Genomic DNA, 17,994 nt, shown 5'->3' on the forward strand with positions numbered 1-17,994 from the left:
GCAAAGTTGTGAACCCTGCACCACCACGGCAGTATGAAAGCTGGCCTGAGGCAAATCGTCCATCGGAAAGAGTGCACATCGATTTTGCAGGGCCTATATTTAATTCCATGTGGCTTATTTGTGTCGATGCATTTTCGAATTTTCCATTTATTGTACAAATGACCTCTACTACATCCGACCATACAATATCTGCACTATCGAGAATTTTTGCCATTGAAGGAATTCCCGAACCCCTCGTTAGCGACAACGGCCCTCAACTTGCCTCTGACTCGTTCAAGGATTTTTGTGCACAACTGGGCATCAAACATGTGACATCAGCGCCATTCCATCCTGCTTCAAATGGGTTGGCAGAACGTTTTGTCAGAACCTTTAAGGTTTCGGTTAAGAAAAATACCGATGATGGTCTTAAGATTCAAGCCGCAGTGACAAAGTACTTAGCTACTTACCGTTCCATGCCCAACGCTGCTGGTAAGACACCATCAGAACTTCTTCATGGAAGAGCGATTCGCACTATACTAACTCAAATTATTGAACAGCGACGCCGAAGCAAAATGAAATTCGAAACGAAACAAGATTTCCAATTAAATCAGCCGGTATTCATGAAAAGCTACGCAAGAGGTCCCAAGTGGATAAAAGCTACTATTGAACGACACATTGGAAAAATTGTATACTTAGTAAAAACGCCGAATGGCCATTTCAAACGTCACAGAAATCAGCTTAAAAGTAGAAACAGCTCCGACGCACAAACACCTACGAATTTTGAATACCAACCGCCAAGAGAGAATGAGACTTCACTTTCCAATAATCAACAAACACAAAATCCGATTGCAGAGCCTCTTGATCCCGCTGGCACATCCGCCGTGGAAAACCAAGTCCGTAAGAGTACACGCATGCGAAAAGAAGTCATCAGATACGAAGCTCCTGATTTCCGAAGAACTTAAATGTATCTATTTTGATTTTTTCATTTCACACATGAGCGTATGTATGCATATACAATTTTTTTAACTTTGTGTATTAATGAATTTAATTGATTGAAAAGTTCTTAGCATTGCATCAAATGAAGGGTGGAGTAGTGTTATATACTTATTGATATGAACTTTGATCATTCTATTTTCCCAATATTTTATTTGATACTATTTCATACCCTGTAATGAAATGACATTCAATTTGGAATAAAGTTGAGTTGAAACATATACGTGAAACTGTGCGGTACTGCAATCCTATCATAAACCTACAAACTTTTATGTTTTTTATTCATTGTTTATATATTGGATTTATAGTTGTGCAACAGTTTATTTTTAAGACATCCCGCCTTCTGAGAAACCTTTTTTTAAAAGGTTTTACCACGCCATCTAAGTTCTGTTCCTTACGCCCATTTTTCAAAGTTTCACATTGGATTTACAGTTATACAACGGAGTGTTATTTGTTTTCTAGCAATATAGAATAGTTTGTTATGGTTCATGCAATCAATATTATTAGTATGTGTATATTTTGGTTTATTTATAGACTCAAATGACTTCAATAAAGTGAGTTATCGCAAATTTTTGCTAAGTTTGCTGAATTTATTTGGCGAGGAAAAAAAGTTTTTGGACAATCGAGCCAGCCTTATAATTAGGTAAATTTTTTATTATATTAGTGGTATTCACTCTTGTGTATTCGGAATCTATTATGTATTGGATGAGGGGAGCATACCTAGAAATAGATACGGAATTGATTTACTAAAATGCATTCCTCAATTTATTTGTCAAAAGCATACGCTGATGCTTCACTTCCACTTCTACGTTTCACAACCAATTTCCAATATTGTATAAAAGTGACAAAGCGTAACATTAAAATGTATGCACTTTTATCAAAAAAGTTTAATCTTTTTAGGGATTTGGCGTAATTTAAAACTTATCCGGCACATTTTTTTCGGCCGCCGTTGTGTGGTGGTAGCGTGTTTGCCCCACCACACCGAAGGTCCTGGGTTCAAATCCCGGGCAAAGCAACATCGAAAATTTAGAAAAAGGTGTTTTTAATTAGAACCAAGTATGGGCGGGACTGTCTTCAGCTGTGCCGAAAACTTCATACCTTTCATGAATGGAACTGAGCAATAATCTTATCCCATATATATATACATACGTGTGAAATTTGAAGCGTATATCTTATAAATTGAGGAAGATATGATCTCTTTTCTGAAAAATCGGTTGTCTAATCGGACACCTAAATATAAAAAAGGAAGTTTTTTTGAGCGGGCAGTGATTTGGCAAATACTGCAAGTGTATTTATGCCATGAAAAGCAGAAGAAGAAGGCCAAGGTGTTTATATAAGTTCACCCTAACTCATGCTTTACGAGTGCAAATGTGTGACAACTTACTTCGAGCAATAGAATTTGATTTAAAGATTTCAGTAAAGAAGTTGCATAATTTAATTAATTTTTGTAAATTCCAGCAATGTGCAAGTGCAGGCCAACTAAACGTGCTTACGCTCACCAAGGTTACACTTACATAGGTACATTATCTCGAATTGTACATTACCTCGAACTCTTACAAATGCATTTAGAATTTGAATCGGTAATCGAAGTTTCCTAGTTACACTGAACTAAGCGTTCACGACTGCATAAATATTAAAATAAACAAATAAGGAAGGCTAAGTTCGGGTGTAACCGAGCATTACATACTCAGCTGCAGTGTTTCCAGGTTAGCCTTTTCGAAGCTAGATTTAGCCTTTCTTTTTTGCCTTTACCCTCTAAATTTTGGGTTTAGATTCGTGACTTTCTTCTAGCCTTTTTTACTCCGAATGTATTTTTAATAATTTCTAAAATAAAATAATTTCAATTATTCCTTAGAACACTTTGTACATAAGCAACGCCGGGAAATATTTTATATAAATAATTAATTTGTAATATTTTTTTTTATGTATGTACACATATGCACTCATTTAAAGTAATTCCATGTGCTAGTCAAAGAAAATGTGCCTTATATGTTTTGAAACAAGAAGTTATGTTTAAGTTGTGTTTATAGGTTTTTATTTACGAATGTCTAAACTAAAATATAAAAAAATTTTATGAATTTACCAAAAAAATGTCTGGCCTTTTTTAGCTTCTTTTTTTTCTAAATTTAGTATTTTCTAACCTTTTTTTTTTGCCAATCTAGCCTCTTTTTTTCATCACCTGGCAACACTGCTCAGCTGAGAGCTTTTGAGAAAATTTGTCTTTTTCATGGATACATACAAATGGTAATACTTAAAAGGGAAGCAATTTGCCTTTGCTATCTTTCTTCAGCTATCAATTTGTTTTATTTGAATATTTCTTTTAAATATGAAAATTTGGTTAAATTTGGACGCATTTCTTTATCCTTTTTTATTTTTGTTGTTTACGGCCTTTGAATTATAACTTTTTAAATATAAACGAGCTCTAGGCCAAATATTTGTATATTCTTAATAAAACACAATACGTGAATTTTTGATATACAATTATATTATTTAATTTGTCGATATTTCGACTTCAGTCTGAAGTCATCATCAGGACTAGGTACGAAAAGAACAAACATACATATTAAGATCATAAAAATACACATTTGCACAAGTACAGAACTTACATTTTTGAATGCAATATGTCGACTAGTGTAACAAAAATATAAGTTTACGAACAGTGCAAAGCAAATAACAATAAAATGTAAATAACACACAGCCGTTATCATAAACAAAAAATGAACATAAGCAGAAAGTTATCTAAATGAGTAGTGAGCGCCGCTCAAGTGATATCAGCTGCAGCCTGCAGGTGAACTCTTTGGTAAACAGTGGGAGATGCTCTTATCTATTATTGTTGTTGTTGTTTATCCTTTTTTTTAAATCACCCCTGAAAGTTTTTCGAAGCGTTCTTCATTATGAGTCCGATATTCCGTATCACATACGTTTGGGAAATATCGAACAAATTGTAGACCAAGGGTGACGTTTTTTGGAACGATTTTCCTTCATCCTTTGTCAAATAAGGGAAACTGAACCTGGGGTAACCCTGGAATGTGTTTGTATGACATGGGTATGAAAGGTATCAAGGAGTATTTTAAAAGGGAGTGGATCTTAGTTCTATAGGTGGACGTCTTTTCGAGATATCGCCATAAAAGTGGACCAGGGGTGACTCTAGAATGTGTTTGTACGATATGGGTATCAAATGAAAGGTGTTAATGATTATTTAAAACGTAGTGGGCCTTTGTTCTATATTTGGACGCCTTTTTGAGACATCGCCATAAAGTTGGTCCAGGGGTGACTCTAGAATGTGTTTGTACGATATGGAAATCAAATGAAAGGTATTAATGAGGGTTTGAAAACGGAGTGGCATTTAGTCGTTTATATGAAGGCGTTTTCGAGATATCGACCAAAATGTGGACCAGGTCTCCCAGAACATCATCTGTCGGGTACCGATAATTGAGTTATATATGTAATTCCACGTATCCTGCCATTATTCCAAGGGCTATTGATTTCGCCCTGCAGATTTTTTTATTTTCTTCTACGTAATATGGTAGGTGGCACACCCATTTTACAACGTTCTTTCTAAAGTTTTATTTTGCGTCAAAAAACCAATGCAATCACCATGTTCGATCTCTTTTTTCGTATTTTGTATAGAATTATGGCATTTTTTTCATTTTTCGAAATTTTCGATAGCAAAAAAGTGGGCGTGGTCATAGTCGGATTTCGCCCATTTTTAATACCAAGATAAAGTGAGTTCAGATAGGTACGTGAACTAGTAAAGATATATCGATTTTTGCTCAAGTTGTCGTGTTAACGGTCGAGCGAAAGGACAGACGGCCGACTGTGTATAAAAACTGGGCGTGGCTTCAACCGAGAAAACAGCTATCGTCGTAGAGGCTATGCCCTTACCAAATTTCACAAAGATTGGTAAATTTTTGTTCGACTTATGGCATTAAAAATATCGTAGACAAAATAAATGAAAAAGGGCGGAGCCACGCCCATTTTGAAATTTTCTTTTATATTTGTATTTTGTTGCACCACATCATTACTGGAGTTGAATGTTGACATAATTTACTTATAAACTGTAAATTTAATAAATAAATATTAAATTTTTTGTTAAAATTTGACTTAAATTTTTTTTAAGTGGGTATTCGTCATCCGATTTTGCTAATTTTTATTTAGAACACATAGTAATAGGAGTAACGTTCCTGCCAAATTTCATCATGATATCTTCAACGACTACCAAATTACAGCTTGCAATTTACCTTCATTTAAAAGTGGGCGGTGCCACGCCCATTGTACAAAATGTTACTACTTTTTTATTCTTTATTTATAGTCCGATTTCGTTCATTTTAAATAGCGATCTGAGATGAGTGCCCAGGAACATACATACCAAATTTCATTAGGATACCTCAAAATTTACTCAAGCTATCGTGTTTACGGACAGACGGACGGACACGGCTAAATTAATTTCTTTTTTCGCCCAGATCATTTTGATATCTATCTCGATTAGTGTATGCTCTGCTCAGCTGAGTATAAAAAATTGTGTACTCGTTAAGGTTTCGTGGGATATTTCGTAAATAAAAACTAAATAATGTTGAAAAAGGAAGAAAATACTTTTTTTGTATGATGACGATTGGTCTATTCACGCCACCTCACAGTGTTTATCAATTTATCTGTTTAAAAAATTGGTCTGCTTAGTGTATTTTATTTTTGTAATAAAGAAAAAAATATATACTCATAAGCAGATAGCCTGGTAAGAACGCCACGTGAATAGTCTAAATATGTTTAATCAGTAGTGTGTTAAGTAACCTCTTGTACTTGCAGACAATTATGCGTTTTGTTAAATGCGGAGTATATTTATCGGACATTTGCCGAAATAATTGATGAGGAAGTAATTAAATTTGCTGCTTCCATGGTTCGTTTACTTAACATGATATTGTTGACGTCGCCTGAACTCTTTGAACTGCGCGATTCGTTGCGAAACATTACAAATGATCAATCAGCAGATTTATTTAAATGCCTTTATAAAAGTTGGTCGCACTGTCCGGTATCAACGCTTTCATTATGCCTGCTAGCGCAAAGCTATCATCACGTATCGGAACTCGTCGTACTATTGTAAGTACCCAAGTAGAAATCGTTACAAATTGTCATACATACCGTAGTGGGTTAATTTTTGAGAGAAGTTATTATGAGATACGTTCTTACCCTACAATCCTTACCCTTTCAGCTACTAAAAACAAGCTGGAAAATAAGTGACTATCTTACGGGAATCCCAAATATCACTCACTTTTAGTTTTAGTTTTTAGTTTAGTCTTGCAGCGTTTCCATAAAAGCAACCATCTCTCACTAGTTTTTGCTTGTCAAACATGATACCACCACCACTCTTCAGCCATAGCCATACAAAAGTAGTCAGCCTTTTTCAAAGAAAATAACGAAATAATAATGCACATTAGTTTATTTGGCGTGTTGAACAACAATCTATAGTTAACTTGTTTTAGGTCTTTTTTGCAGCAACCCGTCTGAAACCTCGACAAGTTTCGGGCGGCTCGGAGAGTTCCTGCCCAATTCTAACTGAGCTGATGGTGTTGCTCAACATCATTTTGCACAGTCGTATAAGTTTTGCGACAAATATAATTTCAAACAGTGCTGTTGTTGTTGTTGTAGCGATAACATTACTCCCCGAAGGCTTTGGGAAGTATTATCTATCGGTGTGATGGTCCTTTGCCGGATACAGATCCGGTACGCTCCGGTAACACAGCACCATTAAGGTGTTAGCCCGACCATCTCGAGAAAGATTTACGTGGCCACATTAAACCTTCAGGCCATCCCTCCCTCCCCACCCCCAAGTTCCATGAGGAGCTTGGGGTCGCCAGAGCCTCGTCTGTTAGTGAAACAGGATTCGCCACGGATAGGTGAGTTTGAGAATTGGGTTTGGAGAAGTAGAGCTGGATTCGATTCGATTTTTTTAAGAATCGATTTTTCGATTCGATTCTAGAAAAAAGGCGATTTAATCGATTAAATCAAACCAAACAAAGTTTATTTAATTTTTGCTTATTCTTTGTAACAGTGTACTTGCTTACGTACTTAACCATTTGCACGATTTTTCCCGACAAATAAAGCTGGACAGTTTCTCTCCCATTTCGTTGTCTACCGACAAAATTGGAAGCATCAAGGAATGCAACATGGGTCTTCACTTGATCCTTTCATCGGAGTGAGATAATTAGTAGAGTCTTTACCGAAATGTCACACTTTTTGCGTTTTTTTTGAATCTTTTATTTCAAAATGTAGAGAAAACAACCTTGGGAACATTAACCAATACACTTTTTTCTTTACTACATATTATTACAATATCTATAATGTTCTCGCTTCGTTTACGGCATTAAAATCGATCTATGTTCAGCGTCATATAAAAAGGAAGTATTTATTACATGGTCGCCACCGTGGTGTGATGGTAGCGTGCTCCGCCTGCCACATCGTATGCCCTGGGTTCACACCCCGGGCAAAGCAACATCAAAATTTTAGAAATAAGGGTTTTCAATTAGAAGAAAATTTTTCTAAGCGGGGCCGCCCCTCTGCAGTGTTTGGCAAGCGCTCTTAGTGTATTTCTGCCATGAAAAGCTCTCAGTGAAAACTCGTCTGCCTTGCAGATGCCGTTCGGAGTCGGCATAAAACATGTAGGTCCCGTCCGGCCAATTTGTAGGGAAAATCAAGAGGAGCACGACGCAAATTGGAAGAGAAGCTCGGCCTTAGATCTCTTCGGAGGTTATCGCGCCTTACATTTATTTATTTTTTTATTTAATACATACGTAAGGTAACATGTTCTCAGTATACGTTTTGCAGCTTTTTAATCAATGAGGTATACGGAATTTTCAATTGACAACATACGGCAATTTGTGTCATGGTATGCATATTTTCAGTTAAAAACTTTATGGAAGTATTTTCTTAGTTTATTGAAAATAAAAAGGAGTAAGGAATTTAATTGACGAAATTTCATAAAAATTGCCACTTCTGTTTTCGTGTTTGCTGCTGTCTATGTCATAAAAAGTATTGATTTTATATATTTGTTAAAAGTGTGAAGGCAAAACGTACCGAGGATCCAAGCATTGTGTATAAGATCTGAATCCGTTATCTTCGACAATTCTAAAGGGTTGCATATCTGTGGCAATCATTCTAATCAAAGCACAATCCAGTTGTTTTTTTCGCTCATCTACAGACTGAGACTTATGTTGTTGTTATTAGGTTCACAAAAGGATTCTATAGGAGCTGTTGATGAAGACGTTTCCATCAACGTTGGATGTGACCGCTTCAAGCGATTTAACAAATGGGTTGTATTTCCACCTGTTTGGCATTTTTTGCCGTATGATTTGCATTTTCCAGATGCCCTGCACTTGACTAAAGTACTTTCAGACAACAGATCTGCGAATCTTTGGAATACTTATAAGATTGAATTCCCCTTCAGATTACTTTCAATTGGCTTACTAGAATCTAAAAACTTGGTAGTAATTAGTTTTCATTTCGTACTGAACACAATATCATACCACAAAATATATAAACACATGTTCAATATATTGCTTGCCAGAAGTGCGAAGAAATTTCTTCATCTTTCTCCTTTTTTTCGAAGCCACCAACACAATAAAGCTAAATTTATAAAAACTAAGATTTCAGAATATGTATTTCATCAAGCGTCCGTAAAGTAGATAGTGATGAAAACTTCGATGCCTGAAGAATCGAACGATTTAAAAAAAATCGATTCTACATTTCTAAAAAAAGATCGATTAAATCGATTAATAATCGAATCGAAATCCAGCTCTATGGAGAAGCTATATATTGCGCTGGCAACCTGAAGGGTTGCGCTAGACAGCCCCTTGAATATGGTATTTTAGTCGCCTCTTACGACAGGCATATCTACCGCGGGTATATTCTGACTCCCTAACCCACGGGGGGCAAAAACAGTGCTGTCGAAGGCGGCTTTAATTCGATGTTGTGTCAATTCCTTTTTCGCAGTGTTTTTCTAAGATTTAGCACATAGTGAAAATCTGGTCGATTTACCAGGTCTGAAGCCGTACTAAAAGGTTACAATTTTTGGCTTCAATCTTTCGCACAATACGCTTAACAGGACCTCATATGGTGTGGCTGATTCCGCGATAGATTGCGCAGTTTCCAGGATCCCCCATCTTTTAGACTGGGCAAGGACACTTAGATTCCAATCGTCAGGCATGCACTCGTCCGACCATATTTTGCTAAAAAGCTGATGCAAGCACCTTACCCAACCCTCGCTGCCGTAATTGAATAGCTCCGCTGGTAATCAATCATTGTTATTGTTTTTAATAATAGCAATAGCTATTCTGTCCTCTTCATAATCGGGTAGGTGGGGACAACAATTCAGTTTTTGGTAACATTTACGCCCTTTATTCCTGGTGGCTAGCAGCTCAAGCTCCTCGCAGTCATGACTTTCTGCCTCTGCTTTTTTCTTCCGCTTCCCTTTTCAACTCGCGGTCAACACAATGTTTTTTTGCAATCGCACCAGTTGATTTTCCGTGGTCGCCGGTAACCAATTTTTTGTTGTTGTAGCGATAAACACTTCCCGAAAGTTTTGTTATTGATCTTGATGGCCAACCCCTTGAATAATTTGTGTATTTAAGTCGCCTCTTACGACAGACATACCTGAGGCGGGTATATTCTAAGCTCCCTAACCTGCGGAACGACGGTGGGACAACTCCCCGTTGAAATGGTTGGCCGCATCGCTTAATTGAGGCAATACAAGTCTAAATAGCAGAAGGGTTTTAAATGAATCTGATTGACGTTTGAGCGGTTTTTCCCCGTCGGGTGGACTTGTGCCCGCTTGCAGCCGGTTTGTGGGTCATAGGCTGTGGGTGAAATCCTCCAGCTAGCCCTTAAACCGATTATGTCGGAGTTGCCTGACCAGGTTGTCGCCTTCTCACATTAGTAAACGGATGTTCAGTGGCTGCCCAGTGGATACTTGGCTACAAGCTACCGGCAGTAGTGAACTGCTTAAACCCCATGCAAAAGAATTGCCTTTCATATACAGTTGCGATAACTGAAACAGTAGTGCACACTTGCGAAAATCATAGTTCCAATAATACCGGAAATTATGTGATATCGATTGTTTTTTTTTTAATTTTTATCTCATGTATATGCTTAAACTTAAATATGTGTATGCTCAACTACTTAAAGATGGGTTTGATGGTGAATGAGGACAAAACGAAGTACCTGCTGTCATCCAGCAAAGAGTCAGCGCATACGCGCCTTGGCAACCACGCTACTGTTGGCAGCCATAATTTCGAAATAGTAAAAGACTTCGTTTATTTGGGAACCAGCATCAACACTAGCAACAACATCAGCACTGAAATCCAGCGAAGAATCAATCTTGCCAATAAATGCTACTTTGGACTAGGTAGGCAATTGAAAAGTAAAGTCCTCTCTCGGCGAACGAAAATCATACTCTACAAGTTACTTATCGTAAACCGTCCTGCTATATGGGGCAGAAGCATGGACCATGACATCACCAGATGAAGCGGCTTTGGGAGTGTTCGAAAGATTTATGGACCTCTACGCGTTGGCGATGGCGAGTACCGAAGAAGATTTAATGATGAGCTGTACGAGCTACATCAACATAGTCCAGCGAATTAAAACGCAGCGGCTGCGCTGGCTAGGCCATTTTATGCGAATGAAAGATGATGCTCCGGCCAAGAAAGTGTTTCTATCGGAACCCGCCTATGGAAGCAGAAGTAGAGGGCGGCCCCACTCCGTTGGAAGGACCGGGTGCAAAACGATTTAAACTCCCTTGGTGTGACCAATTGGCGCCGGTTGGCGGAGCGAAGGAGCGACTGGCGCTCCTTGTTGGACGGCCATAACCATTTAGACGGTTAAGCGCCAATTAAGTAAGTAAGTAAATAATATGCTTAAACTATAGACAAAAAAAAATAAACCTTTCAACAGCAAAGGCTTAATTTTTAAAGAAGTAACCTCTGTTCCAAAGTAGTGGAAGGAGTAGGGTCTGCGGTATACTGTGCTCATCTGGAAATAAACGGATCCTACAGGCTTCCAGATCACTGAAGCGTTTTCCAAGCGGAAGTATTAGCCGCAACCAAAGCAGTAGAAACTGTGGAAGAGAATAGCTTAAACTGCAACCGTGTTAACTTTTGTATTGACAGTCAAGCAGCAATTAAGACACAATCTCGCATAGCACAGCATCTAAATGCGTGTTAGAGTGTAAGCAGTATCTGGAGAGAATCGGGACAGGGAGAAGCATACATCTGTATTGGGTCCCAGGGCATATGGGAATAGATGGGAATGAAAAAGCGGATGAACTAGCTAAAAAGGGTGCATCCCTTGAAGCTTGCTCCGTAGACGTCCCAATTAGACTGGGCGAAATTAAGCGAAGGCGAGAGGTGCACATGATCGACCAAGCTGGAAAGGCGTGGGTTCAAGCGCGGGGCTGTAAAGTGTCGAAGATTATGTGTAGGTCTTACAACCTTAGACTAACAAAGTTGCTTCTATCATTAAAAAGAGAGGACTGTAGACACATGACGGGTATTCTGACTGGACACTGCTTTCTGGCGTCAAAATGCCTTTAAATTGGGCTTGGTCAGTGATAGCAGATGTAATGCGGGTTGGAGGAGGAAACGATCGAGTCCGTTCTGTTCTCGTGCCCTGAGCTTGCCAGGCTAAGACTCCGGCTATTAGGAGTGATACAGCTGTCAAATCTAGAAGCAGCAGGTGGCTTAAATCCTAGGAAGCTTCTAGTATTTGCCAGCACTACGTAATACTACGGACTCATTCAGTCTAACCTAACGTGTTCCAAATATGAGCCAAATTAGACCAAAAATACGATTTTTTGAAATATATCGATCCATGCTCCACCCCAGCGGAGTTTTTTCTTCTTTTTATTGCATTGTCATCGGGTTATGAACTATATTTCAAGTCTCAAGCTTGTAGCTTATCGGGAAGTTACTTTAATTTCAATTACAAAATTCGTAAAAAACGCTCGCTACACAGAGTCAAGCTAAATAAAACCGTTAAAAAACAACGGTCATGTTACCGAATACTAAATACCTATGCTAATTCAAGTACAAATTTGATACATACTAAAGGACTTTTGTTACATGCTGCCATTTTGCTGCTCGCAGTAATTTGCATAAGAACACATCTTACGTGGACTTATTTTCGTTAGCGCTTATGTATAAAAAACTCTTTTGTCCCTACATTTAATTATGAAATTGTCCTTTGGATTTGCAGCAACTTGAATGCAACTTTTATTTTGGTTTTCTAGTAATTTCAAAAAATATTAGCTATAGGCGCACACTACTATTTCAGTGCTCGCAGCTGTATGCCACGCAAAGCGCAAGCGGAAGGTTTTTTGCCGTTTCAAAACAATAACAGCGGATTCTGTGGGTGTTATTCTAAGCAGCTAGAAAGTAGTACCCTGCAGGAAAAGGAGCTAACTTCAAATCACCTACAAATAGTTAAAAATTTTATATAAGCTGAGGCTGACAATTGGGCTGGAGAAGCTATAGATTGGACTGCACAACACCATTAGGCCCAATTTTCTCAATACCAAGTTGTTGTGGCGAACAACATAGATTAACTCAAATTGTTAATGTTCGAAAAAAACAAAATACGTTACGATATTGAGAAAACAGAAACTCTTTCTCATGGATTTCAAGAATATTCCTGGCTATGTTTCAATCGATTTGAAGCAGCTATCCTCAAATCTAAATTTGCTAATCATCCCAAATTCCTATAGTTGGAAATTTTTTTGAAAATCTCATTTTACAAGTGTTAATTTTTAGTGCTGACGTGGAAATAACTTTGGAGCTCCTAAACGAATTGGACAAACTAGTGCAGCTAATAGAATCACCAATTTTTGCGCGTAAGTTACATACATATATAAATTATTGTTTCACTTGTTGATAGATGTACATATATATGTATTTTTTTAACGTCCCATATCATCTCAATAGCTTTACGTCTCACTTTGGTTTCCAAATCAAACAACTGCACAGATGCGCAGCATTTGGCACATGCTTTATTTGGGATTCTCATGCTCTTACCACAAACTGATGCTTTCAACTTATTAAAAAATCGTTTACAGTGTGTGCCTAACTATTGGGGTCAAACACCAGCGTAAGTTGTTTAATTTATTTAAAATTTAACTACTTTTTTGTTTTTTTAGTGATGCGAATAATTCACTACAACATAAAAGCAACATCGATTTTGATGCCTTGCTGCGACATTTCAAAAAAGTTCAAAAATCTCAAAGGACTTTAAGGATTCAGCAAAGGCGCAATATAATAATACCTGAGGACAATTAATTATTATGTCTAATACTTTTTTTAATGTTGTTGTTGTAGCGATAAGGACACTCCCCGAAGGCCTTGGGGAGTGTTATCGATGTCGATGGTCCTTTGCCGGATGCAGATCCGGTACGTTCCGGTAACAAGCACCATTAAGATACTGGTCCGACCAGGATTTAGTTATGACAAATAATAAAATCAAGAAACCGATACTTCCTTCCACACCATGTTCCGTGAACGTTCTTGATTTTCCTCTGGAAGCAATACTTTTAAACAGGGACGGAAAATAATATTTTGTTTTTTCGGAGTCATAAAATTGTCCTAGGTGAAAATTGTTAAGTTCCCAGTCGTTCATGTCGAATCATGCATTCTTTTTATTTTTCGAACTTTTTCCATAAAGTCCACATATAAAAGTAAAAATAAACTTTTTTTTGGATTATTAGTTAAATGGTTAAAGCGTAAGCTTAATAAAACACCAGGTTATCCCTCTATTGGTGTTAATCCATAACACCAGGTTATATATTCAGAAGTTTGTTGTCTTTAGATTGCTGTACAGTTGCTCCACCAACACACAGGTAATACACTAAGGCCAGAACCATGTGCGTAGGTTTCTGCGTAATTGAGGTTATTATATATTTAGATATTTTGTTAAAGAATATATTAGTACAATAAGATGTTGAGATCTTTTCTAGTAAAACAATAATTATCAAAAAGATAGTAGACATAATTAATTAATCAATTGCATGTCAAGAAATACTTAATCTAATTAGAATCACCCTTATCGCGAAGTTCACGCGGAAAAGTGTTCGCCTTCACTTCTTTTGTTCGGGTGAACTTTATCCGCCTATCGTCAATTTCGGGCGAACAAAAGTTCACTTCGAAACAGCTGATGCTCTATTGTGAATTGGCAGTGAACAAAAAATTTGCTTACAATTGTGTAAATTTTGTAACCTAGCATATATTTCCTTAAAATACAACAAAAATAGAAATAAAAAATTTATAAAAGAATGTTTAGTATTACACTTAGGTTGGTATTGATTGAGCGCGATTAGAATATAAATGTGAAAGCGATTCGGAGGCAATTAAGAGACAGTTCTAACCTTTTGGAGCTAAGTGGTTCACTGTAAGCTAATAATTACTATTTTCAGCACTTTTGAATAACAAGTTAATTTTTTTTTAATTAGCTTTGTCCAATATTACAGGCTAAACAAACCGGCATTCTAATATTAGCTAGATTCTTACCAATTCCTTGCCACCATTGAAGCAAAAATTTGGAGTTCCCCCAAATGCAAAATTGAGTACATGTCTTCGTTTTTCGCATAGGGAAAAGGCGTTGGAAAGGACCATGAAGTAGGCCTTAGCCAATCTTGTTTCATTGAGGTACTCAACTTGGTCTACTGATACGTTGTCATAAAAAATAGAATTTACATACTTAGCAATACAGGAATTTCACTTTTTCCCACTCAGCTTCCGATTTTGCATTATTTATTGATTTATTTCTAATAATAAAAGTACATATTATTATAAGAATACCAAATTCCAAAACAAAGAATTACTTACATTTTTCTTCGTTCGCCTGTAAAATGTAAGAGAACAAATTTGGGTTTCCGCGCTGTTCATTTCGCCCGAACACAGAGTTGCCGATAAGGTGAAATCTTTTTCGAACACGAAAAATTTTTTCGCCACCCTCTGCGATAGGGTGAACAAAAACTGTGAATATTTTCGGGTGAAAATAAAACTCGCGATAAGGGTGAATATTTAAATTAAAAGAGAAAAAAAAACAATGAAAAAACAGCAAGGTATACATAAGAGTACAAATGTATGTATGAAATAGATATAATAATCGAAGTCTGAGGAGCGCATAATTAAAGAATAAAATAAATTGATAAATAAAAATAAATATGAGACTATAGTTAGAACTGAAAGCAGGAAATAGCAAACAAAGAAAAGAGAATAGTAATAGTTTTAGCAGTAGTAGTAACTAGTTGCCCTTGTTTAGTTGATTCCTAGTACTTGATGATATAGAGTTCCATAGACGTATAGTGTTGACAAAGAATAGTCTAGCTGATGCAAGTGAATTGTAATGGGGTACAATTAGGTCAGTCAAACGTACCGATCTGGTGAAAGCCAACTTTGTATATAGGTAAGTAGGTGTTCTCAAGAGCATAAGCTTAAATAAAAATATACAGTTTCTAGACTTAAGGTAGTTTAAGATGTCACACCCTAAAAGACTATGACTCCATGGAGAAATATGGGCAAACCTTGGTAGGCCATAAACATACCGAGTGACGTTATTCATCAAGACCTGGACTTTGTGCGCGGAGTGACTATCCAGCTTACTATATACCAGCTCAGAATAAGTAATTAATGGGAGTATCAGCTGTAGAGCAAGTTGACGCCTAGTGCCAGTAGGGGTGTAAGGACTAGACTGTCGCAGATTGCGCAAGGTTAAATATACTTTGCTTATTACCGAGCTAATATGATCGCTACACGAGAGCTAAGAATTAACAATATATCCTAGACTTTTTATCTTATGAATAACTTTAAGGTTTACATTATTTATATGTACCGGTGGTACCATATTAATAGAATTAAGACCTCTATTGAAAATAGGTAGAATGTAGGATTTACTACAGTTAAGTAACAGCCCATTGTCCGTGGCCGAACTAGATATGGCTGACAGGTCTTCATTGATATTATAGCAAAGGCGATCAGCTTGCTCCACGGTGTCTGACACATAGAGCTGAATGTCTTCCGCATAAGCATGAAGTCTCGCGTGTTTGCACAATACAAAGATGTTATTAATGAATAAGTTGAACAGTAGGGGCCGAGAATGGATCCTTGTGGTACTCCAGCAGAGAGCGCTTGTAGTTGTGACACATCTACTCCAATTCGAACCCGCTGAAATCTGCACGATAAATAGCTACTCATCATCGAATGCTTTGGAAAAAATATGTATATATTCTGATTTAATAGTTTACTCCAAGTACGATCATTTTTTTAGTTTTTTAATTTAATTTTTTGTCATTTCGATTCCCGCACTATCCGCCATTTTATTCTCAACCACATGAATAGCGTCCTTTTATAGCACGCGGTTGAGTTGTGGGGAAAAACGAACTTGACGCGACAAGGTAAAAAACGAAGTGAAAATAAACTTTTAAAAATAAAAGTCCGAGTTTAACTATTTCTATCGGACTCAGGTAATAAAAATCCGAAAATAATTTTTATCTTGATCCAAATATATTAAAAGTCCAAAATTAATAGTTTTGCAAGGAATTACATTATAAAAGGAATAACAGTTTCCGCCCTTGGTTTTAAATATATTTTTGCAGCTTTCGTTGTAGGTTTCCCGGGAATTCTTTACTTTTAGCTCACAACAGCTAAAACTCGTCCAAAAATATCCGAGAAATTTAGACAAATCATTACAGATTTAGAAATAGCGAGGAGTAAGAGTGCAGAAAAACAGCTGCAGTACCTTATATTGATGTAATGGATGTGTATAAGTGGTAGTTCTTAAACAGTATTTTCATATTTTAAGGTATTTCACTAATTTTAGTTCTTCTTTAAGCGACTAGTAATTTTTGGAGGGGGTTTCCGACATTAAAGGTCCTTTGCAAGGTATTGGCGATACGTTCTGGAAAATAGCACATTAAGCAACTAACCCGACCATCCCAAGACCAATTGATACGAATACGTAGAACCTCCATGATCATCCGACCCCCTAATTCCGTGAAAAAGACTTATCCGTCTCTCCCACGTCTACCTCTAAATTTTTTTTTAGCAACTTTGACACCCATTTGGGCAGGGAAAGTATATCCACTTCACCACATTTCGAGATGTCGTCATCTTAGGTACCAAGTTCTAGCAAAAAGAGACCCACCAAAACTACGTTAACCACAGAACAAAAAATCAAAATGGGCTCATCGTAATCGACGGCAGGCATATCAGCAGAGCGGACGTGCGCATTCTTGTGGGTCCAATAATCGACAATGACCTCGTTCTCCACTTGGATCTCACACCCACTCTGGCAAAAGGAATTTTCGACCTCATCGTGTACTCATGTAGTGGTAGCACAATTCTCACTCATTGCGATTTGTAACTGATTTTGCCCTGTTTTTATATTTATCTCCTTTGAGCTTTTCATTCGCGTCAGTCATCGAAATGAATGAATGAGCGGCTTTCTTTGTGACCTGACCGCTAATTTTGCATTATTTATTATATATTAATTCTGACGGATTAAAGAAATCAACAGAAATGCGTTCAGGAGTTGGCATATGTCATAGAACGAACTCCGTTTGAAGAACTTTTAGTAGTGAGCTCTGGTGGTAGTCCCTCCAAGCAAGCACCCATATTATTATGGTTCCGAAAAGATGGCAAAATGAACATGAAAAGGTTCGAATTTATTTTCAAACCGATCATGTACCTTTAATGGCGCTTTTTACCAAAACGTATCGGATCTACATATACCGACAAAGGACCATCAACATCAATAACACTCCGTAAAACCTGCGGGAAATACCTTTATCGCTACAACAACACCAACAGCCGCTAGTATAATCGCACGATTTTTTGCTCCAAACTTCATCCTAACATATATTTGGATAAATTCTTCTTATCTCAGAGGGAACCTCGTTGGGCCGTTGAAAAGGGGGCGTCGTATCCGAAAATTTGCAATAAAAGCTAATTTTTCTTTTATTTTTAACAATAAAATGGAACTATAATTCAA

General features: G+C 37.2%; 1 protein-coding gene across 1 annotated transcript in view; it reads left to right on the plus strand.

Moving 5' to 3' along the window:
• Positions 1-17,994, plus strand: part of LOC137238468 (protein VAC14 homolog) — a 122,364-nt gene extending 104,370 nt beyond the window's left edge. The window contains exons 9-13 of the mRNA XM_067763505.1: positions 1,507-1,615; positions 5,776-6,066; positions 12,765-12,844; positions 12,936-13,098; positions 13,148-17,994. Coding sequence (XP_067619606.1) covers positions 1,507-1,615; positions 5,776-6,066; positions 12,765-12,844; positions 12,936-13,098; positions 13,148-13,286 — 782 coding nt within the window. The 3' untranslated portion in view covers positions 13,287-17,994. The remainder of the gene's footprint in view (positions 1-1,506; positions 1,616-5,775; positions 6,067-12,764; positions 12,845-12,935; positions 13,099-13,147) is intronic.

The sequence above is a fragment of the Eurosta solidaginis genome, chromosome 1 (assembly GCF_040869045.1).
Source record: "Eurosta solidaginis isolate ZX-2024a chromosome 1, ASM4086904v1, whole genome shotgun sequence".
Classification (NCBI taxonomy): domain Eukaryota; kingdom Metazoa; phylum Arthropoda; class Insecta; order Diptera; family Tephritidae; genus Eurosta; species Eurosta solidaginis.